General features: G+C 36.7%; 12 protein-coding genes across 12 annotated transcripts; 7 read left to right on the top strand and 5 right to left on the bottom strand.

The window, feature by feature from the left end:
- Positions 1-1,659: 1,659 nt before the first annotated feature.
- Positions 1,660-2,103, top strand: HYPBUDRAFT_153379 (uncharacterized protein; the record flags this gene model as incomplete). The annotated part of the gene is made up of 1 exon (XM_020221517.1): positions 1,660-2,103. A coding segment is annotated over one exon (402 nt), but the record flags the coding sequence as incomplete, so codon positions are not given.
- A 426-nt stretch (positions 2,104-2,529) lies between these two features.
- On the top strand, positions 2,530-4,058 carry SEC9 (Sec9p). Its single transcript, XM_020221516.1, has one exon. It carries the CDS (start codon positions 2,549-2,551, stop codon positions 4,001-4,003), a length of 1,455 nt encoding a protein of 484 aa, XP_020075690.1. The 5' UTR covers positions 2,530-2,548; the 3' UTR covers positions 4,004-4,058.
- Positions 4,059-4,348: 290 nt separating this feature from the next.
- On the top strand, positions 4,349-6,519 carry HGT3 (Hgt3p). Its single transcript, XM_020221515.1, has one exon. It carries the CDS (start codon positions 4,534-4,536, stop codon positions 6,442-6,444), a length of 1,911 nt encoding a protein of 636 aa, XP_020075689.1. The 5' UTR covers positions 4,349-4,533; the 3' UTR covers positions 6,445-6,519.
- A 589-nt stretch (positions 6,520-7,108) lies between these two features.
- HYPBUDRAFT_216859 (uncharacterized protein) lies at positions 7,109-8,048 on the top strand. Its single transcript, XM_020223082.1, has one exon. It carries the CDS (start codon positions 7,273-7,275, stop codon positions 7,837-7,839), a length of 567 nt encoding a protein of 188 aa, XP_020075688.1. The 5' UTR covers positions 7,109-7,272; the 3' UTR covers positions 7,840-8,048.
- Positions 8,049-8,258: 210 nt separating this feature from the next.
- Positions 8,259-9,845, bottom strand: LAP4 (Lap4p; the record flags this gene model as incomplete). The annotated part of the gene is made up of 1 exon (XM_020218825.1): positions 8,259-9,845. The coding sequence occupies one exon, from the start codon at positions 9,843-9,845 to the stop codon at positions 8,259-8,261; it is 1,587 nt and encodes a 528-aa protein (XP_020075687.1).
- A 314-nt stretch (positions 9,846-10,159) lies between these two features.
- Positions 10,160-11,881, top strand: CAC2 (Cac2p; the record flags this gene model as incomplete). The annotated part of the gene is made up of 2 exons (XM_020222567.1): positions 10,160-10,822; positions 10,844-11,881. 2 exons carry the CDS (start codon positions 10,160-10,162, stop codon positions 11,879-11,881), a joined length of 1,701 nt encoding a protein of 566 aa, XP_020075686.1.
- A 20-nt stretch (positions 11,882-11,901) lies between these two features.
- Positions 11,902-12,550, bottom strand: HYPBUDRAFT_153373 (uncharacterized protein; the record flags this gene model as incomplete). Its single annotated transcript, XM_020221514.1, has 1 exon — positions 11,902-12,550. The coding sequence occupies exon 1, from the start codon at positions 12,493-12,495 to the stop codon at positions 11,905-11,907; it is 591 nt and encodes a 196-aa protein (XP_020075685.1). The 5' UTR covers positions 12,496-12,550.
- A 710-nt stretch (positions 12,551-13,260) lies between these two features.
- On the bottom strand, positions 13,261-14,136 carry HYPBUDRAFT_153372 (uncharacterized protein). Its single transcript, XM_020221513.1, has one exon. The coding sequence runs from the start codon at positions 14,006-14,008 to the stop codon at positions 13,553-13,555; it is 456 nt and encodes a 151-aa protein (XP_020075684.1). The 5' UTR covers positions 14,009-14,136; the 3' UTR covers positions 13,261-13,552.
- Positions 14,137-14,433: 297 nt separating this feature from the next.
- HYPBUDRAFT_153371 (uncharacterized protein) lies at positions 14,434-14,998 on the bottom strand. The gene has a single exon (XM_020221512.1). It carries the CDS (start codon positions 14,949-14,951, stop codon positions 14,742-14,744), a length of 210 nt encoding a protein of 69 aa, XP_020075683.1. The 5' UTR covers positions 14,952-14,998; the 3' UTR covers positions 14,434-14,741.
- A 1,788-nt stretch (positions 14,999-16,786) lies between these two features.
- PTH2 (Pth2p) lies at positions 16,787-17,296 on the top strand (the record flags this gene model as incomplete). Its single annotated transcript, XM_020218776.1, has 1 exon — positions 16,787-17,296. A coding segment is annotated over one exon (510 nt), but the record flags the coding sequence as incomplete, so codon positions are not given.
- A 1,763-nt stretch (positions 17,297-19,059) lies between these two features.
- On the bottom strand, positions 19,060-20,334 carry PTH1 (putative phosphatidate cytidylyltransferase; the record flags this gene model as incomplete). The annotated part of the gene is made up of 1 exon (XM_020218778.1): positions 19,060-20,334. The coding sequence occupies one exon, from the start codon at positions 20,332-20,334 to the stop codon at positions 19,060-19,062; it is 1,275 nt and encodes a 424-aa protein (XP_020075681.1).
- A 457-nt stretch (positions 20,335-20,791) lies between these two features.
- Positions 20,792-22,357, top strand: THR4 (threonine synthase; the record flags this gene model as incomplete). The annotated part of the gene is made up of 1 exon (XM_020223624.1): positions 20,792-22,357. One exon carries the CDS (start codon positions 20,792-20,794, stop codon positions 22,355-22,357), a length of 1,566 nt encoding a protein of 521 aa, XP_020075680.1.
- Positions 22,358-22,376: the final 19 nt, after the last annotated feature.

The raw sequence follows: 22,376 nt of genomic DNA, 5'->3' as shown, positions 1-22,376 counted from the left end.
GATCTTTCCTTCTGACAACATTGTTTACGTCAACAACATCCCTCCTGAAGATATGATAGAAAGGTATCGGAACCAATGGTTTGAAAACAACCAGTCAGATATTAGATTGGTGTATGTCGGCTCTATCCCAATCACCGGATATACTTCTTCTGGAAGAATTGAGTTTATCGAAGCATCCACGCACGAGCTATTGAAAGAGAAGTATCATCGTGAGCGGTTGATATACATCAACAGCGTCACACCTGAATTGTTGGCCTTTATGACTCCTGAGGAAAGGTATGAGATTAAGTCCGACTTAGTCAGGATGGTAGTAAACACAGTCTCAGGCCAGGTCGATATCCGTCTATTGGTTAACATGGCTATCCCTTTTTTTACAATCTTTTTGAAACCTGATGAATTGAGAAAAATTACTGAAAGTCTGAGGGTTCATGGTTCTACTTCCAAAAGTGAATTGGTCAAGTTCCAGTTGATATTAGAAACTGAATTGAACGACAAAATATTTAACAAATTAAAACGTTTTCAACAATGTTTAAAGGAGGAGATTTTAAGATCAGGCGAAGGAACCTACAAAAAGAAATGGCTTAGAATAAGCGGAGCATATTCATTATATTATTCTTGTTCATTTCCAAAGAATGAAGAAGATTGTCTTGATCTCTTTAAACATTACATTGGATATCCGACAACCAGTTTTCTTGCTGCTGCAGGCCATGCTATTGAACTTGAGAAAAATAAAATGCTTAGTGACAAAAGCAGTCAGGTGCGTAGTAGCAATGGGAGATCAACAGACCAAGTTAAGGGAAGACCGGACTTGCTTTACTCGAAGAATGAAGTCCCTTTATTGATTGTTGAAGTCAAGGGCCCCCGTTTTAGTGACTTGGTCAAAGATGGAATTAATGAATCGAGTGAGGCTTTCAAATCAATCAAAAGGCAAGTAGGCAGATATTTCGTTGTCTGCAAAACTACTCGTGCTATGATCACTAATTTCCACCACACCCTTTACATAGAAATTGATGAATCTAGACTCAGTCAATTGGAAGAGCTCACAGATGATAACAATGAAGTAGAGATTCCTTGCAATTACAAGTTACTTTCATTGGAAGGTCGGGGTTTAACTGTTCAAGCTGTGGTTTTAAATCTGCTTTTCATTGAGTCTGCAGATGAAGAAGAGCTTCTTAAAAAATACCAGAAAAAGGTTTTCAACATAATCGATAACATCACCTCAAAGAAGTATGAAGAGCAAGGAAAGTTACTTGATGCTGCAATAAAGGAATCACTCGTCAAAGAAATCCATGCTAATAGTAATATTAACCCCCAAAAGAGCAATTCTCATGTTGAAGGTGAATGTGAATCATGGACTGGGTTTGAAGTATTACAAGGAGAAGGACACCGGAGTCATGTCTATAAGTTCCAAGTGGACTTACTTTGCAAATTTTTCCCATATTTCAAGGAAGTCCTCACAGGCTTGAACCAAGACGATCTGGTGGTCATGAAGCTTTTCATCCCCAGTGTTGTTGCGAGACTCAGGGGGTGGCCCATCCCTGATACGGAGGATGTTAAAGCTTGCATNCACTCTTTTCTCAAAGAAGCTTCTTGTTATGAACTGATTGAAAGACACAATTCAAGTTCTGATGATGAGAAGGATAAGATCAACGTACCCACCCTATACTACTATGGAGCATTCCGTGTGAATGTCAAAGACCTGGGCCCTATCGAGGGATTCTACTTATTATTATCGTATGTTGGGGAAGATGAAACCAAAATCACCAAGTCAATGGTTGAAAATGGATGCAGACAACTCGAAATGATGGGGGATATTGGAATCCAGCATCACGATATTGCAACGAGAAACTGCAAAGTTGCCGATGGCAATATTGTATTTTTGGACTTCTCTCATGCTAAGAACCGGGAATCCAAATACGATAATTCTGACGATATTCATGATCTTAAATATATTTATGAGTACGACAGGCTCGAAGAAAGCGATGATGATAAGTATTCCACAGTTGGATCAGCTCCATTCTCAGAGGTGCAATTCCCAAGCACTGCTGGAACAGAGCCTACAAAGCCTGATTCAAAATAATCTACATATGGTGTATTAATATATTTATCTTGAGAATACATGTAGTATAGCGAAGACGAAAAAGCCAACAGCTGATAGAAATGCAATACTAGTATCCTTATTGTATAATAAGTCTCTTGATTGTATTTACGTGTTTTTATTGAATTTCATTCTAATTCATGATAAATTGACTGCAAAATAACGGTTTTGCATTTTGAAAAAGAATAAACTGCAAAACTGTAAAAATGTACGGATGTTAGAAAAGACCACGTGACCAACATAAAATGCACGGGTGTATAATTTCTTTTTTAGACGAGGCTCAGATTAGCTCATAATCGAAAAATGATATGCTGGAGAAAAGGTCAAACCCTTTAATTGGTGTTATAAGCTCATCCTGTCGAATAATACAATCAATACAAGATGGGAATCAAAAAGATGTTTAAGAAGAAAGAGCCCACTGAGGAAGAGATCAGGGAGGATCTTAATAGAATGGGGATTTCAACTAGATCGAATAACCAGAGACCCGATCAATTTAGTGCTTTCAGAACTTATGCTCAAGAAAGAAAAGCAGCCAAGCCAGCAATGGCTCCTGTGAATCCATATGCTAATGCCAATGTGAATGGTGATGGGAATCCATATGCCAACGGAGGAGAATCAGAAGAAGGAAATCCATACGGAGCAAATGAAGGCAATCCATATGGAGCAAACGAAAATAATCCATACGGAGGATCAAGTAATCCATACGGGGGATCAAGTAATCCATACGGGGGATCAAGTAATCCATACGGAGGAAGCCAAAGAAATACAAACGGAGGAAGCCAAAGAAATGCAAACGGGGCAAATGGAAATCCATATGGAGGAAGAAGTCAAGATAAGCCAGCATCTAATCCATACGGACAACCCCGTAGCAGCGCATATGGACAGAATGGGGCTACCCAATCTTCTGCTGCTAGTGCTCGATCCAATCCCTATGCAGCACCATCCATAAGAACCTCAAATAGTACTGCACCACCATCATATTCAAGTCGTATATCCCGTCAATCAACCCGAACAACCATGGATACTAATGATACCGAATCACTTGATTTGAATGAAGTTCCCACCAACCAACCACCAGTAAAGCCTAGAGCTGTACGCAAACCAAGATATGATGACGAATCAACGCTCGATTTGAATGAAGTTGAAGATGAAGAAGATTTAAATGTTGAATTAGATGATGAATTACCAGAAGAAGAAGAAGTCAATTCAGAAGATGAAGAAGTGGAAGGAATTAAACAGGATATTAAATATTATAAACAAGAATCACTAGCATCAACTCGTAATACATTACGTATGGCACAAGAAGCCGATGCTTCAGGTACCAATACTTTGGGAATGTTGGGATCCCAATCAGAAAGATTATATAATGCAGAACAAAATTTACTTTTATCAGACACCCAATCTAAAATTGCCGATGAAAAAGTTAAAGAATTGGAAAGATATAACCGAACAATTTTCTTACCAGCTACTTCAATTAATCCATTTAATAAAAAATCTCGTTTACGTCAACAAGAAGCTAAAATTAAAGCCAATAAGACTCAAGAAAAATACATGAGAGAAGCTAATAGAAAAGGCGTTTACGAAAGTGAACAAAGATTAAAAGAAGGTATTACAAATAGTGCCACCAATAGTGAACTTCATGCTAAATATCAAGGAGAAAAATCATTAAAAGAAGCTCAAAGATATCAATTTGAAAATGATCTGGAAGACGATGAAATGGAGAAAGAATTGGCTAGTAACTTGGATCAAATTGCTGCTTATTCTAAGAAATTGAAAAACTCGGCCGGGGTCATGGGTCAAGAAGTCGATACTCAAAATACCCGTTTAAGAAAAATCGAAGACGATGCCGACAGATTGGATATTAACGTTCACTTAAATAATACAAGATTAAACCGTATTCGTTAACCATAATACTTATTCAATTCGTACCTTAATATTTAATACATAATACATTATTCAAGTAGTTTACTTCAATCGAGTAACAACAAGTTACAAACTTGAAAAGGTCATGTAATTGAACCAAAAGAAGAACATTACAAAACAGAACAACTGTCAAGCCCATTGTATTACCCCATGTTCTTGATTTCTTTGTGATTCAGGATCCAATTCAACAATTGACCTGATCATTCAGTCTTATCACCAGTTGCATCAAAGACTCATTATCAGTGGGTTACTTTGCTAGCAAAAAACTGTGCGCAAAAAAAAAAGGCTGATAAAGGAGTAGAATCAATTGGAAATTTCCATTAACGGGGAAAAAGTAGTTATAAAACTATCAACGATTCGCCAATATCGAGAATTGACTTATCAAGTAGTTTAGTTCGAAGCCGAACAAATCAGGTAAGTAATTGGGAAGAAACCCTAAAATAGATCATTGGTAATAGATCATTGGTAATAGATTGGTAAGTTTTAGCAGTTTGTTTTAGCAGTTAAGAAAGATGGAAACTCATCCAAATCAACACCATAATCTTCAAATCAAGGAATCGTTCTTGGTTGGAAGGGCTCTTCTTAACTTCACGTCAATTTTCGTGTCTTTGGGAGTGTTTCTTTTTGGATTTGAACAAGGGTTAATGTCATCCCTTTTAACCAATGAGTTTTTCAAAGATTATTATAATGATCCCAGTCCAGTTGAGGTTGGTTCAATGATTGCAATTTTGGAAATTGGTGCATTGGGATCATCGTTTGTTGCAGGGAAAGTTGGAGATAAAATTGGTCGTCGTCGTACTATTAGATGGGGAGCATTTATATTTGTCACTGGGGGTTTGCTTCAAGCAACCTCTATTAATATTCTAAATTTATCAGTTGGTAGATTTATAACTGGGTTAGCAATTGGTACTTTAACTACGATTATTCCTTGTTATCAGCAAGAAATTAGTCCTCCAGATGATCGAGGTTTTTATGCATGTTTAGAATTTACGGGTAATATTATTGGATATGCAACCAGTATTTGGGTTGATTATGGATTTTCTTTCTTACAAAATAATTTAAGTTGGCGTTGTCCACTTTATGTCCAATGTATTATGGGACTTTTATTATATTTAGGAAGCTTTATAATTGTGGAAACTCCAAGATGGTTATTAGATCATGATCATGATATTGAAGGAATGATTGTTATTAGCGATTTATATTCCGATGGTGATGTTGAAGATGAAAATGGTATTAATGAATATAGACAGATTAAAGAGAATGTTTTAATTGCTCGAGTGGAAGGTGGTGAACGTAGTTATCAATATATGTTTAATAGATTTAAAAAAAGATTAAGTGTTGCTTGTTTTTCTCAAATGTTTGCTCAATTGAATGGTATTAACATTGTTAGTTATTATGCTCCAATGATTTTTGAAAGTGCTGGTTGGCATGGAAGAGATGCTATTTTAATGACGGGGGTAAATGCCTTGGTTTATGTCGCTAGTACTATTCCTCCTTGGTATTTAGTTGATTCTTGGGGTCGTAAACCATTATTATTATCGGGGGCAGTTTTAATGTTTATCCCTCTTTTAACTATATCCTGGTCTTTATTTATGGATAATCCTTGGACTCCTCAAGTTGTGGTGATTTGTGTTATAATTTTCAATGCTGCATTTGGTACAAGTTGGGGTCCAATTCCTTGGATGATGAGTGAAGTTATGCCCAACTCTGTTCGTTCAAAGGGTGCCGCTATGGCTACTGCAACCAATTGGTTATTTAATTTTATTGTTGGTGAAATGACTCCTATTTTATTAGATTTGATTAAATGGAAAACTTATTTAATTCCTGCTCTTTCATGTTTCCTTTCATTTTTCTGTGTCCATTATTTATTCCCAGAAACCAAAGGGTTATCCTTGGAAGATATGGGATCAGTTTTCGATGATAATTCTTCGATTTTTTCTTTCCATTCAAGTGGTGTTCATGGATCCACATCTTCTTCAGTAAGATCGGTTGATTATGGGTCTACAAGTGATCCAGATACTAGCCGTAGAAATAGTAATGTTGATCAATCTACAAATGATGTATTTCGCCAACTGGCTGCATCTTTAGCAAGAAATCCAACATTGATGAAACCAGAACCAAATGGGATAATTACTGGGGTCCCACCCCCCCAATTACCAAGACAACAATCTCAAGAATTCATTAAACCCGTGAAATCGGACTCTTCGGTCCTCGATAACTCTTCTACTCATCAAGAAGTATCTCCAACCGAAATCGAACCACCTAGTTTCGAGGAAATCTTCCAATTCAAATTAGCAGAACTAGAAAAACCCCTGTTATTTAGTAGATTTTTGAATAATGTTTTCAATCACATAAGTGTTGGCTTATTCAAATCCAAGAAAAGAGGCCAACATATCGATGAAGAAACCCCCTTAGTCAATTGAAGTTTAGAATTATACAAATACCTCGATTGTAATGATTGTAGTCTACGGGAAGTTTAGAATTATACAAATACCTCGATTGTAATGATTGTAGTCTACGGGAAGTTTCGCGGATATCATAAGACGTCATAGCGGTGACTGGATGCAATCGGCTGACTGGTTGCAAAGTTGCCCCAAAGGGTTCAAACTAATGGAATTTTATAATGAAACTTCGATGAACGCGTTTGACGTATAGTTTCAAAACGGAATATGTTGCTGCTTTAGGCAACCACAGAAACAGCGCTTTCCCAATTAGAACTTTAAATAAAAAAAAAGTGACGTAACGCTGCAATGTCGCACCGCAGTAGAGCGCACGACATTTACACCATAAACAGCGGGAACAACGAAAAACGAAAAAAAAAATAACATGGAAATCCCCGATTGAGCGACATTGGTGCTCTTTGAGGAAAATAAACAGCACAGGCCCAAAAAATACACTCAAAATGAAAAGAGCTACAAAATAAAAGCAAAAAAATACGCAAAAAAATAAATCAGGAACGAAATCGTGAAAAAGTTTAAAATGATTTTGACACAAACATAAAGTTGAAAAATTTATACAATGCCAGTAAACACCAATACAAACAGTACAAACCACTATGGCATCAACAAATAGCGAGTGTTTACCGTAAGGAAGTAAACAAATGGGGGGAAGAATTACCTCATAATTGAGCGAGTTGGTAAATAAAGTTGGCAAAAGTAGTTAGGAACAACTAACTACACTAAAAAAACTCTAAAATAAGCCAATAAAGATTCAACTGACAACAAACGAAAAAGATCCCTGGTTATGTCTCCATGGTTCCCCTGACGGGCAGCATCGAGGACTATTTTTTTTTTTTTATTTTCCTTTTTCTTTTTAGTTTATATAAACCTGAACGATCTGGTTTTTTTTTTTCTTTCTTCAAAACTATCATTCTTTATCTTTTTCATTCCTTCCGTTCACTTATACACTCATTCATAATGCCAGGCTCTTCAGTCACTGCTCTTCTTGTTGACAACGCTGCTTCCGTCACTTCCCAAGCTGGTGCTGCCACCAGCTCTCTTAGTGACTTACAATTGGTTACTTCTTTATCTAAAGCCGGCAAGAACGAGATTGCAAATTCTGCTGCTAGCTCAGCTTCGGATCACCTTTTATTAGCATCCGACTCCAGTGACTCTAAAGCTACTGGCTCTTTCACCGAAAGCTCTGCTTTACATACCTTAAAATTGAACACCGGTAGTTCTAGTGGTGGTGCTGCAGCTTCTGCCTCTGCTTCGGCAAAATCGTCCGGTTTTGCTGTTAATGCTGGATCCGCTAATACCAAAACTGTTTGGTTGGTTTCTTCTCTTTTATTCGTTTCCTTATTTATGGGTACCTTATGAGTAACCTGATGATTCTTCAATCTTCACGAATTCATTGATTTTCATAACCTAGTACCTTTCCGTTAAGTGTTTTTATTTTATTTTTTTTTTTTTACTGTGCCTTTTTTAATTGTTTCTATTACCGTTGTTAGCTCTGTGAGCTCTTATGATTAATTCTTTTACGTCCACCTTAGCATTTTCTTTACTACCCTATTCTTTTTGCATTCTACCTTTCACTTGTGTATGAAATATATCTCACACCCCTTCCCCAAAGATAACTACTTGTAAACCCGTTCAGCTATTGCATGCATGATGATGGGCTGTACGTATAACTATTTTGAAATTTTTGAGCCCTTATTTTACTAAAGGTCAATCTCGTCTAATCAAGAATTCCATCACAAGATTAGTAGATCAAATACACATACATTAACTATTTACTACTAGACGAGATCTTTAAAGTCAGCACATACTTCTCTCCAGTCTTTGAAGAAACTCTTGAAAATTTTAACCCCTAATCCAATTTCTTTATACCCGGCCATTGCCCTAATACTATGCATGGATAACTGAGCCAACCCAACGTCGACCACTCGAGCACCAGTATCTGTGGCCAACATAGGTCCTATAGTACTTCCCGATCTGGCATCATTTTTGATATGAAATTGTTGTAATGTTTGATGATTCTTATTGGCAATTTCTTGTAGAATTCTCCAACCAATCAGGTCAGTCATGACATGACCTTGTGGATCTAACTTGACTGTTAAACCGATATTTGGTTTGGGTTTATGATTTTCCAAATATTCAGTACTGAAATTAGGATTTAATGCATGCGTCACATCAGCTGAAAGTATTAACAGATTAGCAAATACCAACAGAGAAGAGTTTGATTCATCTTTGAATGAGATAACTCTATCAACTATATTATTCAATAATTTCCCCTTAGCACCAGTTCTAGTGGCAGACCCGATTTCCTCATTGTCGGCCAATAAAACAATATTGAACCCATCAAAATCTTTGAACGGATACTTATCATCACTATTAGGATTGGAATAGAACTGATTCAGCCATTCGATCAATGCATAAATCGCACTGAATGAACATAATCTATCATCGATTCTAGGTGCAAATATAAATTCATTATCTAATCCACCTCTAGTAGATTTTTGAACATCAAATAATTGTAAGTCAACTTTTAATATTCTTCCAATCGGTACTTGTGAGATCTTACTTATATACCTTAATAATGCAATGGAGTGTTTACCATACAATGGGGCATTTCTTTCATCTTCAGTTGCAGCTATTTCTTCTCCATGTCCTATAATTGGCACCATTTGAGTTTCTTTATTATACGGCTTGGATGCTATATCACCGAAATGTTCTGCTAAAGATGGTATTTTGGCAACTGGATGTGGTGATGAGTTAACCAATTTGCGTTTTGTTTGACCATCTTCATCTCGTATGATTATACTACCAGCAATCCCCAAATCACGATCTAACCAAGCTTTATTCAAAGTCCCTGAATAATTGGCGACGCCTAGTAACTGATACCCATCGATATTCGACTTAATACTATTAGGTTTCAAATTCACTGTTAACGCATCAACATGGCTTCCAACCACTCCAACTCCTTTATCAGCACTCCATTTGCCCCCAAGCACAAAAGCTATAAGTGAAGTACCTCCTCTTATAGTGAAAAACAATCCACCATTGGAAATACCTTGTTCATCAAAGCTCTTGTACTCTGGCCAATAAGTGAATCCGTTATTCTCTAATAATGACTTGAAAAATTCAATCGTGTGATAAGTTGTAGGATTTGAGTCAGTAAATCTTAAGTATTGCTCACAATATCCATCATAATATGCATTTGGGTTATGTGGAAGTGGTATTTCAAGCTTGGGGATACTGTATTCAAAGCATGACTTGGCCCATTGGCCAGCTTGTTCTTCTTCTTCCGGAGTTTCTTCCTCTACTTCTTCTTCTGTCAGTAGTTCGTCCTCGTCCGTCGATAAGATATTTCCCTCCTTATCCATCACACTGAATGTTTTGAGCAACTCTTTCAAATCCTTGTCTTTCAGAAAGTTCATTACGTCCTCCACTAAACCAATTGGTCTAAAATAAAACAAAGAACTAGAGATAACTCTCGAGGCTGCTTTATCTGACCAGCCTTTCGAGGTTTAAGTCCTATCAATAATTAACCATTCACACGACACCAAAAGATCCGGACACCAAAACTTTTGAAAACGCGTCTCCAAAAAAAAAAAAAAAAAAGAGTTGATACTAACATTTGTACCAAAGAGTGAACCATTGCCATATATTTTACCCGTTTGCTCAGGTTAAAGCAAGGATGGACTCTTCTACAATCACTGTTCACTGGCATGATGAGAATCAGCCAGTTTATTCTGTGGATTTTCAGCCACAATCGAGTCAAGAACGGTCTCCCAGATTAGCTACTGGTGGGGGTGATAATAACGTTAGAATATGGAAATTAGTTTATAACGATGAAATTGAAGCTGAAGGCCAAAGCAGTCCTTCGCTGACAAAGGTTGAGTATTTAACTACTTTACGCAAACATACCCAGGCAGTTAACGTTGTGCGATTTGATCCTAAAGGAGAAATGTTAGCAACTGCTGGAGATGATGGAACGCTTATATTATGGACATTATCCGATGAGATACGCAAAGATTTTGGGCAAGAGGAGATTGATGAAGATATCAAAGAAACCTGGATAGCCAAGCATGTTTACAGATCGTCAACTTCGGAGATATATGATTTATCATGGTCACCCGATTCGAAATTCATTGCAACTGGATCAATGGATAATATTACTAGAATATATAATGTTTCCACGGGACAAGAAGTGAGTCGATTGGCAGAACATAATCATTATGTACAAGGGGTTGCATGGGACCCACGAAATGAGTTTTTATCGACTCAGTCTGCCGATAGATCAATTCATATTTATTCATTAAAGAATTCGGAAACATCAGCAACGAATGAAATAAAAATAGTACCCACATCATTTTTCAAGATAGTCAAAGCCGAATTACCAAATTCCAAATTATCGCTTTTTGAAAAATCGTGGCTGGAGTCAACAGATAGTAGTGAAAGATCAAGCAGCGAGGGCCCAAGTAGTGTTCAAACTTCCACTACTAGTTCGAGCTTTAATGGAGAGGATAATTCATTCTCTAAACCTGCCACCCCAATGAATCCACCGGCTAACAATTACGTTCATCAGGTACAGAATAGTCCTCCCAATCATAAAAGAGGATTATCAAATGAAACATTACCAGCGGTGAAACCAATGGTTACAGCACCAGAAAATAGAAAAATTACCAGAAAAAATACATTCTTATACCATCCAGAGACATTACAATCATTTTTCAGGAGATTAGCATTTTCACCAGATGGGAGTTTATTATTAACACCACTGGGGATTCATAAAAATGAAATGCAAGGATCTAATACTACAGTTACTAATGAAAATGATGATAATGACATGACCAATAATACAAATAATGACGATATTACCAATACGGTATATATATATATACGATCAGGATTCAATAAAGCCCCGATATGTCATATACCAGGATTGAAGAAACCAGCCATAGCAATATCATTTTCACCAATAATATATGAAATCGAATCAAAATCCAGTATATTCAAATTACCGTATAAAATGATCTTTGCAGTTGCGACCCAAGACTCCGTGATAATTTACGATACGGCAAGTCTAGAACCATTGGGGATGGTTTCAAATTTACATTATTCAACAATCACTGATTTATGTTGGAATACAGATGGTGAAAGTATTATAATAAGTTCAGCAGATGGATTTTGTTCAGTCGTTGTTTTCAATAAGGGGATATTTGGAAATAAATACAAATTTGAATTGATTAAAAGCGAACCAGTTATAGCAACCCCCAAGAAACCCGAAGAGAAGAAAATAGCTAATGATATAACCAGTTTTGTTAAAAAGAAGAAGCTGGTGAAAAACAACGAGATGACCAAAGGCGATGACCAATTGAAAAAGAAGAGAAAGATTGAACCTACATTGGTTGAATAATATTAAGTAAAAATGTATATAAATTAAATTTCATTTTGTAATTGAGAAGCTAATCGTTTTCTTGCTTTCAAGATCATTTCTTCTCTTCTTCTGGATAATATATCAGATCTTTCTTCTTTACTTGAAGCCCATTTACCTTTATTTTGCGAATCTTCAACATCTTCGTTCACCTTACTTTCTAAATGATATTTGGCAATTAAATTGGGATCAGCAGTGGAAGTTGGAGCGTGATTATGGCCTTCTAAATCCTCATCAAGATGGACGTTTGGAGATTCACCCGGCGGGAATGGTAAAGTACCCGTTTCCATGAAATTTTCAATAGTCACTTCCACTGAACCAGTTCTTTGCAAGTCGTAACGAATCTGTTGAGGAGTTAATTGAGGTGCAATCGCCTGAACAACTTCAATCATGGAGTCAGACACTTCTCTTCTATTTCTACGATTAGTAGCCGTGCTTCCCCCGTTCTCTGGATTACGAGTTCCCGAACTGGACGCTGTAGATTCATTTGAGGTAGTTTCAAATGGTAAACTTGGAGGGATGGGCGTTATTAACCACCTGAGAAAAACAAACGCAATTAATAAGGTAAGCACGAAAATGACTGTGGAGTGTTCCATATTGGTTATCTTGTTATCTTGCTATCTTTTCCCCCTTTTGCTTCTTCCAGTCAGCAAGATGTAAGGTAGAATGGTTTAATCGTTTGATACTTTGCCAAATTTCTTTAGGAGGTTGAGCGATTTCCCTTCCAAAACCACCCGTACACCAAAACACCCGTGCATCAACAAATGTCTGACGAAAAAAGACAAAACGACAGACACGAAAAAAAAGGACAAAAAAAAGGACAAAAAAAAGGACAAAAAAAGGGACAAACAAAAAAAAAGGACATAAAAAAGGACATAGAAAAGGACATAGAAAAGGACATAGAAAAGGACATAGAAAAGCAGATGAAATGGACAAAGGAATGCGTTGATGGCGAAGTCAAATGAATCTTAGGGGATGTCGATCATTATGTATAGATGGTTAAGGTAGAGATATGTAAGACAAATGTGAATAAGAATGAAAAAGTTGAAATTAACCGAAGATCCAGCATCTAAACACCTAGGGAACAGTTCAAAATGTAAGCCACGGAATTATTCAAATGTAGGATCGTTCATACAAAATGCAGCAAAGAACTTTTCAAAGTGCATAAGAAAAGGATAGGGTTTGTAATAGAAAACAATAATTATTCCTTATCTTACTTAAGTCCAATTACGAATTACTCGAAAGGAAAACTGACTTGTTTGAAGTTGGCATTGGCATGAAAAGGAATCCGAGATCCTAATAAAGCATGTAATACAAATGCGTTCAAAGCTTACAAATCCCAAGTGGGAATAAGAGTATTGAGCAATTATGATCTACCGTTTAATAACTTATTTGAACAATAGAGTACAGAGAATTTGATATTCGAAGATTAACAGATTGCAATAAAGCAAACAGATTTTTGTAAACGGGTTTGAAACTTGATATTCCATGAGGATAATACTTCCTTCAGCAAGTTTTAATCAACTGGCATTTAATGTCTACCGACTTAAATTAAAGTTTCAGTATCCCTATCTTTGGGTTAATTACGAACTGTCAGCTAGGATACTAGAAACCCGTGCACCAGTTTCTTCCACTAGCACCCACCATTATACTTCAAAATGATAATTTAAAATCTTTATCTTGATTTCTGACTTTATAAAGGAAATTTGTAATGATTTCGTTTTCTCGTGAAGGTAATGCCATGAAGTGTTTTTTCAAGCTATTTGCTTTTTCAATTTTACTGATTTTATTAATTTGACTTTTCTTATAGCTTGAAGTTTTCTTACCAATTTCTGATGATAATATATTTTCATTGAGGGTTTGGGTATCCGGCATATCCAAGTTATACTGTTTGGAGTATTTGTCAAGGGTGGCTTCATTAAAAGCCATGAAATCTAATGGTTTAACTTTTGGTTTATCATGGGGTCCGTTCGAATTGATATGTCTACTTAAGAATTCTTGTTGAGCTGCTTGGGCAACGGCGTTCCTGGCCTTATTGGAGCTTCGCGAGTTACTCACAGGCTTGGCCTCCGACTCTGAGGCAGATTCTTTATGTCCTCTTGGTGCCATCTTGTTCACTGGAGAAGAAGGTTGTTTCCCAACGGTTTATTTATTTCCTTTCCTTTTCAAAATTGGCCCCAGAGGGAACACCCGTACATTTTCTTTAATAAACACCCATACACTTTCTTTAATAAACACCCATACACCCACAATTACCCAATATTGCAACTACAAGAACCCTTCGGCGAAGAAGTAGTCCTACTCGGCAAGTAGGACCACAGCCGGTTTACGAAGACGGACTCGTGGATATCAGAAGCGTGTCAAGCATCCAGGGATGCTAGAAAATATGCCATCACATCTACGACGAATTAAGGTCAAATACATATAAGTGAAAGATGAAAGGATATTTACGAAACCTTATTCCACCTGGAAGAGAGAGCTGAAAGATCATTTCCAGATTAAAATCAGTTGATAATTAATCTTACAAAACTGAAGAAACCTCTTTTAGTGTTCGGTTAATCAACAAATGCCTAGAAACCAAGTTTGTATTCTATCCATTAGGTCTCAGCAGCAGACGTTAACTGGATTAATTGGGTTCAGCTTTTTTAGTTAAAGCCCGGATACCAGCACTGTTTAGTTCTGTTTATTTACCAGACCTTTGACCACAAATACGAATTATCATTGAATAATATTAAATTCCTGGGTTTGGGGCCAGCTTCTGAATTACGGACGGTCCAACGCTCTAATAATAGATACAGATACTCGAATGGTGCCAATCACCACTGCCCACCTCCCCCCACCTTCAATAAATCAAAACGGATATGTGCTTGAAATGAACGGTTTTACTATGGCAAGCTTTCGCATTCTTTCGAGGCGTGAGATGTGATGGTGGATTCGGATAAGCTTTCATTAAGCGATGTGAGCAGAAGCATATGGTCGCCTTAATCTCTTGTTCCTCTTCGGTTTTTCTTTTGAGGTTTTTCTTTTGAGGTTTTTCTTTTGTTTTTTCCATCTTGTCACTCTTTTTTGTAAGTTTTCTAGATACACCCTTGCGTTCTTCCATACCTTTGAACAAAACAATCAATCTCTTTCTTTTCTGCACTTGTAGGACAAAACAAATCCCAAATACGAACCTAGTTAACCAAGCGCTTATTCTTAACTAGTTCTGCTTGAACCAAGTACGAGATTTAGTCAAGTTAATCGATCGAGTGGAGAATGCCAAAAATGGGGAAGTAAGAGTTATTCCTTATTCCGAATTAGATATTGCTGCTTTGGGAAACCCAGACATCGACCGGTACATTGCCGTAACGCTGCCGCCCCATGCAATGCTGCAATGCACGATCTAGAAGGCGTATTGTCAGCCAGGCGTGTGAACGATGGGATGACCTGATAATCTGACACTTTTCTGTGTCGTCATCGACGGTGCGTCCGGAAAATTGGTGTTGGGATAATAATAGGTGGTCGATTCTTCTGTTTTCGGTATAATACTAAGTCTTCAATATTTTTATGAACCCTTGCAATCTAGGTTTTAGAACAATATAGTTCACAAGATCCCGGTTTATAGACATTGCCGTTATAGCCTGTCCATTATTCATTTCAAGTTCTATTATTTGGACATATTCACATAGTCGTTACTCCCGAAGCTTTGTTCACGAAACCCGATGGAGACAGGGAAATGTCCTTCCACGATTTTGTCGTTTGAAGCAGGAGGTAAGGGTGTTTTCTCCAACGTGTTTATTTTCTACACCGAATGGGCTCCCAAAAGAGGATAATTCCTGCTGGCTAAGTAAACCTGCTGAACCAAACTAAATGTACGCCAAAAGCAAAAGATACTCCAAAAACAGACACTTAGATGCCCCTCTGCCCTAATCGGGGCCATCTGTGCAGGCGGGAAGGATCTACAGAAACGCACAGAATGCATGCACAAACGCGGGAAGAACAAACATCTTTTGACAAGTTCAACTCATAAAACTCAGCACAGCAAAAGAGAATCAAGTACAGAAGAGTAAACCAAGTACAGAAAAGTAAGCCAAGTACAGAAAACCACCCTAATGCAAAGGCATAAGGAAAAAGCGTAAGGCAAAACAGGGTTGTTTTTGTAATGTTTTTTGTATCTCCTAGTTAGTATTTGCCTTTACTGTAACCAAGCTAAACCAAGTCAACTTGAATATACCTAACAGCTTTACGTATCAAAGATTGCGAGAAAAAAACAAAAGAAACAGACAAGAGTCCAGCCCATTCTAATACAATATTTCCGAAACTTCGTAAACTGATTTAGTTTAGTTAGCCAACCGTTTAAGCAAGTGAGAGCTAGAACCGACTCAACAATCATGCCAGAAGTAAGCCAACAAAGGGTTGAATACAAACGGAGTGGAAAACTGGGCTGCCTTTCTCTAGTAACTTCCCCAATACCATTTCTTTTTGGTTAGCTGTCTGATTTACTAAATGTTTTTTTTTTTTTTTGCTGCGTTTCGGATTTCTAGACTTTACTGACAATTTCTGTTTTTCCAACTGCTCTCTTTTTATTTTCCAGTTTATAAGGTTTGAGAATAACTCACTCTACGTCTATGCTAGTCTACTAATTGCTTTTTCAAAAAGTGCCTAACATTAGGGAAAAAAAATAAAATAAAATAGATGCACCTAAAAAAAAACGTACGTATGTAAGTATAGAAAGTTGATCAATACAACAGTTATACTTACATTTTCATTAGCATTACCTGCTTACTGACACTCATTGGTTGCGCAGCATGTTGAGATATTCCTTTGGAAAGAATTGGAATATAAATACTCTTTGAAATTCTTCCGTTTCTAATTAGAAAATAGTTTTTCCCCATCTTTAAATCGAAAATGTTTATTATACCTGAATTCAATACTGGAAATCATAACGTTCAAACTTACAAAGGTACGGTGGAAGATCTCAACGATGCCTTGCTTGTATTAGAAGGAACAAGATTGGGCATATTACCTAATATTAAAAGAAGATTAAATACTATGGAAAGAAAATATATAAATGCTAATAGTGTATTTGCTTGGAATGAAACCGAATGTGGGATGAAAAGATGGACCGATGGGAAGAATTGGTCGGCTTCTAAAGTAAGCGGGCCATTTTTAACTTATAGAGAATTAGATAATAATAAAAATTTTAAAATTAATGGATTAGTTAAACAAAGTTTTTCATTAATAACAAAACAAAATCAAAAATTACATTTGATTAGTTATATTTCTTCTGATCCAAACGTTGTTAAAGGCACCACGCCAACCAACGATTCTAAATTAAATAAATTAAGTTTAGATTCAAATATTTATCAAGATCGTTTAATTAATTATGATCGGGAAAAAAATTTGATCAAAAAATCAGAATCAGTTCCAAACTCAAGAACTTCTTCCATCGATTATGATCAATCAATCATCCGTCCTTCGCTGGCTAGATTGAAAATAAGTGATATCATCAATAAAGACGATACTTATTGTATTCCAAGTGCTAAGATTTTTAATCCAAATATTAATAATTCAATCCCTTCAATGCCAATACCGACTGAACAAAATTCAAATAAAAAATTAAAATTATCTTCTCCTTCAATCATTCATGAATCAATTTCCAAAACAAAATCTCCAATCCAATCTCAACCCCACTATCAACTTTACCCATTCACTCTTGCTGGCCCAAAAGGTATTTTGGGCCTTTCGGGTTATAACTCTCATTATTCTTCAAATAACAAAATCGCTTCCTCCCCAACTCTATCGAGTCCCATGGAGTCCCAAACTACAAGCTACTTCCCAAGCTACTCCCCAACTAATACCGACTCCAATTATACCAACACTTACAATTCAAATGATTCTAAAGCATTAAATGTTTTGAATAAAGTTTTTCTGGTGAAATAATTTTTCTTCTTCTAATTCGGGTCGGTTGGGTTTCTTTCAGTTCTATAATCTCACTTGTTTTAATACTATTTTCAATGTCTTCACGCTATAATGTTTTCTATTATGTATTTTTATATTATATTATTCATATATTAATATATTCCTAAATTTGTAACAAAAAATTGCAACCAAAAAGAACATCCGTACATCCGGCAGTCTTTTCATCGTCGGGTTTATAAAAGTGTCAGCCCTGCAGTGCAAATCAACAGACAAAAAGTGTAAGATCACCGAATGTATATCCTCCCCGGCTAAGATTCGGACCCCAACGGGAAGCAACAGACGAGGCACCCTACCTTCCGACCAATAATCAAGTAGTCAGGTACGTCAATCAAGTGATTGTCTTACTATTTTCTGCTATTGTTAACGCTAAAGCTAAAATGTCTGGAAAGGACAAAAAAAAAAAAAGCAGGAGACAAAACAACAACTGTTGAATTAAACAATAGTCTTATTGTTCGGCTTTGTATTGCTATGGACAAGCTCACGTTTCGAGAACAAAGCCAGAGAACTGGGAAGCAAAGCTAGCAAATCCAAGTAAGCAAATGTTGATCGGTACAAGTTCAATAATGAACTGATCATCAACTCACATACAACAAAGAGTATAACCATAAGAAAAGGGTTAATGCTAACGACAAATGCATCTGAAAGGATCTGTTTGGCTGTAAAAAAAGAGAAGAATATGGAGTATTTTAGTGATGTCACCCTTGAAACAGCAAGCAGCACGAACTAAGTGGATGCAAAAATAGATCACTAACGCTTATTTCTTTTTTCAATTATTATGAATACCCTTTATTTGATCAAAAATAACGGTTATGAACTGATTACATTCAAGACTCAGCTAAAAAATAATTAAACTATAAAGAAGTCTATATATTAAGTCATGGGATATTATGTTAGGTCATAAACTTTGTTTTAGTGTTTTAAACGTAAATGTGAACTAGATAACGTACTCTTGGACTCACCAGAGATGCAATTACGATAAGAATATTCCTATAGTATCGTCTTAGGCTTCCATGCATTTCCTTTCTTTACTTTTGGTTACCCAAGGCACGAAATTTTATAACTCCTAGTTGATTCAGCCACCAACGCAACTCGGCCTGGTGTACCATGGTGCCCTCATGTCTCAAATGCTAAAAATATCTAGCAACTGAATTCCGTGGTCAGGGTAAAGACGTTGCAACAACTTGTCGAGTCACTAGTTACTAATTACTAGTTAAATTTTTCACTTTTTTCTCCCAGGCGTACTTAAATGACTTGACAAGTCCGGCCGTGAAAACGCCTTTTAGTGTTTGACAGACTGCAGGGTAAGCCACCGTATATTTTACGGTATTGATTAAAGTTTTGCGAAAGTATTCATCGTTTGCAATTGACTTTACATAAATTCCAGGCTTCACAGAATCGTAAGATTGTTGGTATAACACTCTTTGGGCTTCGGAATCCCTTTTCAATTCAGCGGAATATTTTTTCTCGTAGCTTTGGTATAATTTTTTCCGAAATTGCAATGGTAGTTGACTGATGATATTCATTTTTTTGTCAGACGTCAATTGTAGTTTAAAACCTCGTATTTCATCGCCTAAATCTTGTGTCTGTTGGGTTTCAGACAAAACCCTAATGACTCCTTGATCAACAAAATATTGTGTTATGGGTTCATACAAAGTTTGAAAATTCTTATATTGTTTACTCACAATATTCTTGACTTTATTTGGATTTTCACCTCCAATTAGCATACGAATATCCCCCATATAGGAAAGTTGAGCTATTCTTTCATATAGTTTCACTTCATTGATCCGGTCTTCCTTCATCATCAATAATGCAACTCCAAATGCGCTTTTCAAATTATACTGATTCAATTTTTGAATCATTTGTTCTTCTCCTTCTTCTTTCAAATATTTAACCGGTTTTTGTAATCTACCAGCTAAATATAATGAACTCCATTCACTTAGATCGGTTAAGGCATCCTTTTTTGATATAACCCCATACTTGATCATATTCTCTTGCTCATCGTGATCTCTCATCGATATATACGGATTGAAGTATACCCCGGCTCCATATTCTCCTATTTTACTTATGGAACTGATCCCAAACATCTTTAAAAAAGAATAATGCTCCGCAAATTGCCTCAAGTTGCTAGTATGGAATCGCCTGGGTTCCCTCACAATATGTATCATATCAATCTGGGGCTTCTTCTTAATATCGTACCCACTTTGTTCAAAAACCCCCAGCCCGTACCCAAACGAAAACTCAATTGGCGATTTGAAGTTATCTATTAGTTGTTCGAGTCTATCTTCGTTATTCGTATGCATATACTGATTCGTCATCTCTTCTCTGCCAATCTTTATATCTTCCTTCACTCCTTGATACCCTTGGGCAACTACCGTCCTATAATATTCATCTCGGTATGCTCCTGTTCCAATCCGTCTGCTGGATAAGTGCCTTCTCCAGTAACCCAACTGCCGTCTTATCAAACCATTAACCATTTGGCTACCACAATTGTTCATTCTTATATTCTTCTTTGTACTTGACTGTCCCTACTATTTATTCGTAAAAAATGCTTCTCATCGGCCGAAATTCTCCTCTTCTATAGCCCTGTGTATTCTCTATCTTTCCGGCCTGTTCGGGGACACTCACTCGTCTGTAATAAAGTGTTTCTGATGACTTCTTCAAGCTTTACTTCTCATCCAATCCATACCTGCTTATTCAGTGAAAAATTCGGGAGAAATCTCCACTGATGCCCACCCGTGCACCACAAAAATCTCCGGAACCGCATTAAAAAAAAAAAAAAAAAAAAAAAAAAAATTGGAAATTTGAAAATTTATGAATCATAGTTTTTGTTACAAAAATTGGTCAAAGTATATCTACTTACTGTGAAACATAAACTTACACGCTGTGGTATAAGTTAAAGACACTGGGTCACTAACAAACACACTACTTGAAATGTCCTCTCAAACTTATAGATCAACTCGTTCCAGTAAGGAGCAATCATTATCATTTGAAGATGTCGTAATGACTGGATTAGCCAAAGACGGTGGTTTATTCATCCCATCGGTTATCCCTAAATTACCAGCTGACTTTGTCAGTGAATGGAGAAACTTGCCATTCCAAGAATTGGCTTTCAACATCATGAGATTATACGTGAAAGAACTGGAAATTCCTAATGATGATTTGAAAAAATTGATTCACAGTTCATACTCCACCTTCAGATCCGATGAAGTTACCCCATCGATAACCCTTGACGAAGAAAAAGGTTTACACTTATTGGAGTTGTTCCATGGTCCAACCTATGCTTTCAAAGATGTTGCCTTACAATTTGTTGGTAACTTATTCGAATACTTTTTAACCAAACGTAATGCCAATGTTTCCAAAGCTGAAGATAGAGAAACCATCACCGTTGTTGGTGCTACTTCTGGTGATACTGGTTCTGCTGCCATCTATGGTTTAAGAGGTAAAAAGGATGTTTCTGTTTTCATCTTATATCCAACTGGCCGTATTTCTCCAATTCAAGAAGAACAAATGGCTACCGTTGAAGATCCCAACGTTCATACTTTATCTGTTAAAGGTACTTTTGATGACTGTCAAGATTATGTTAAACAAATCTTCGGTGATGTTGAATTCAACAATAAATACCATGTGGGTGCAGTTAATTCTATCAACTGGGCTCGTATTTTAGCTCAAATGACTTACTATTTTTATTCTTACTTCCAATTATTAAATAAATTGGGTGATAAAGCTGATGCTTCCAAAATTAGATTTGTGGTCCCATCCGGTAACTTTGGTGATATCTTAGCTGGTTACTACGCTAAAGAAATGGGTTTACCTGCTGATAAATTGGTTATCGCTACTAATGAAAATGATATCTTAGATAGATTTTTGAAATCTGGTCGTTATGAAAAAACCGCTGATCCTTCTAAACCTGCTGAAGTTAAAGCTACTTACTCTCCTGCTATGGATATTTTAATTTCTTCTAACTTTGAAAGATTATTGTGGTACTTAATCAGAGACAACCTTGCTCAAAATAATGATGAAGCCGCTGGTGATATCTTAAACCAATGGATGAACCAATTGAAATCAGAAGGCTCCGTTGTTGCTCCAGAATCAGTCGTTAAAGCTGCTAGTGCCACCTTCTCATCTCAACGTGTTACTGACGAAGAAACTTCTGCAACTATTAAGAAAATCTATCACAGCCATCCTCGTAAGTACGTTTTGGATCCTCACACCGCCGTTGGGGTTTTCACCTCTTACAAATTCATTGCTGACGATGAAGCCGCCGGTAACAAAAACGTTAACTATATCTCATTATCTACCGCTCACCCTGCTAAATTCTCCGAAGTAGTCAACAAGGCTTTGGATGGTGTCGATGGTTACTCTTTTGAAAAGGACGTCTTACCAGCTGAATTAAAGGCCCTCTCTGAAAAAGAAAAGAGATTATTATTGGTTGAAGATCCATCTTTGGAAAAAATTAAATCCATCATCATTGAAGAGTTAGCTAAGGAAGCCAAATAAGCTACATTTTGATGGTCAA

Source organism: Hyphopichia burtonii (assembly GCF_001661395.1).
Source record: "Hyphopichia burtonii NRRL Y-1933 unplaced genomic scaffold HYPBUscaffold_5, whole genome shotgun sequence".
Classification (NCBI taxonomy): Eukaryota; Fungi; Ascomycota; class Pichiomycetes; order Serinales; family Debaryomycetaceae; genus Hyphopichia; species Hyphopichia burtonii.
This window is presented reverse-complemented; position numbering and strand designations above follow the sequence as displayed.

What these genes read in the sequence shown, in the direction of transcription:
- SEC9 (XM_020221516.1), top strand. Translation starts at nt 2,549, where the DNA reads ATGGGGATTTCAACTAGATCGAATAACCAGAGACCCGATCAATTTAGT.
- HGT3 (XM_020221515.1), top strand. Translation starts at nt 4,534, where the DNA reads ATGGAAACTCATCCAAATCAACACCATAATCTTCAAATCAAGGAATCG.
- HYPBUDRAFT_216859 (XM_020223082.1), top strand. Translation starts at nt 7,273, where the DNA reads ATGGTTCCCCTGACGGGCAGCATCGAGGACTATTTTTTTTTTTTTATT.
- HYPBUDRAFT_153372 (XM_020221513.1), bottom strand. Translation starts at nt 14,008, where the DNA reads ATGGCACCAAGAGGACATAAAGAATCTGCCTCAGAGTCGGAGGCCAAG.
- HYPBUDRAFT_153371 (XM_020221512.1), bottom strand. Translation starts at nt 14,951, where the DNA reads ATGGAAAAAACAAAAGAAAAACCTCAAAAGAAAAACCTCAAAAGAAAA.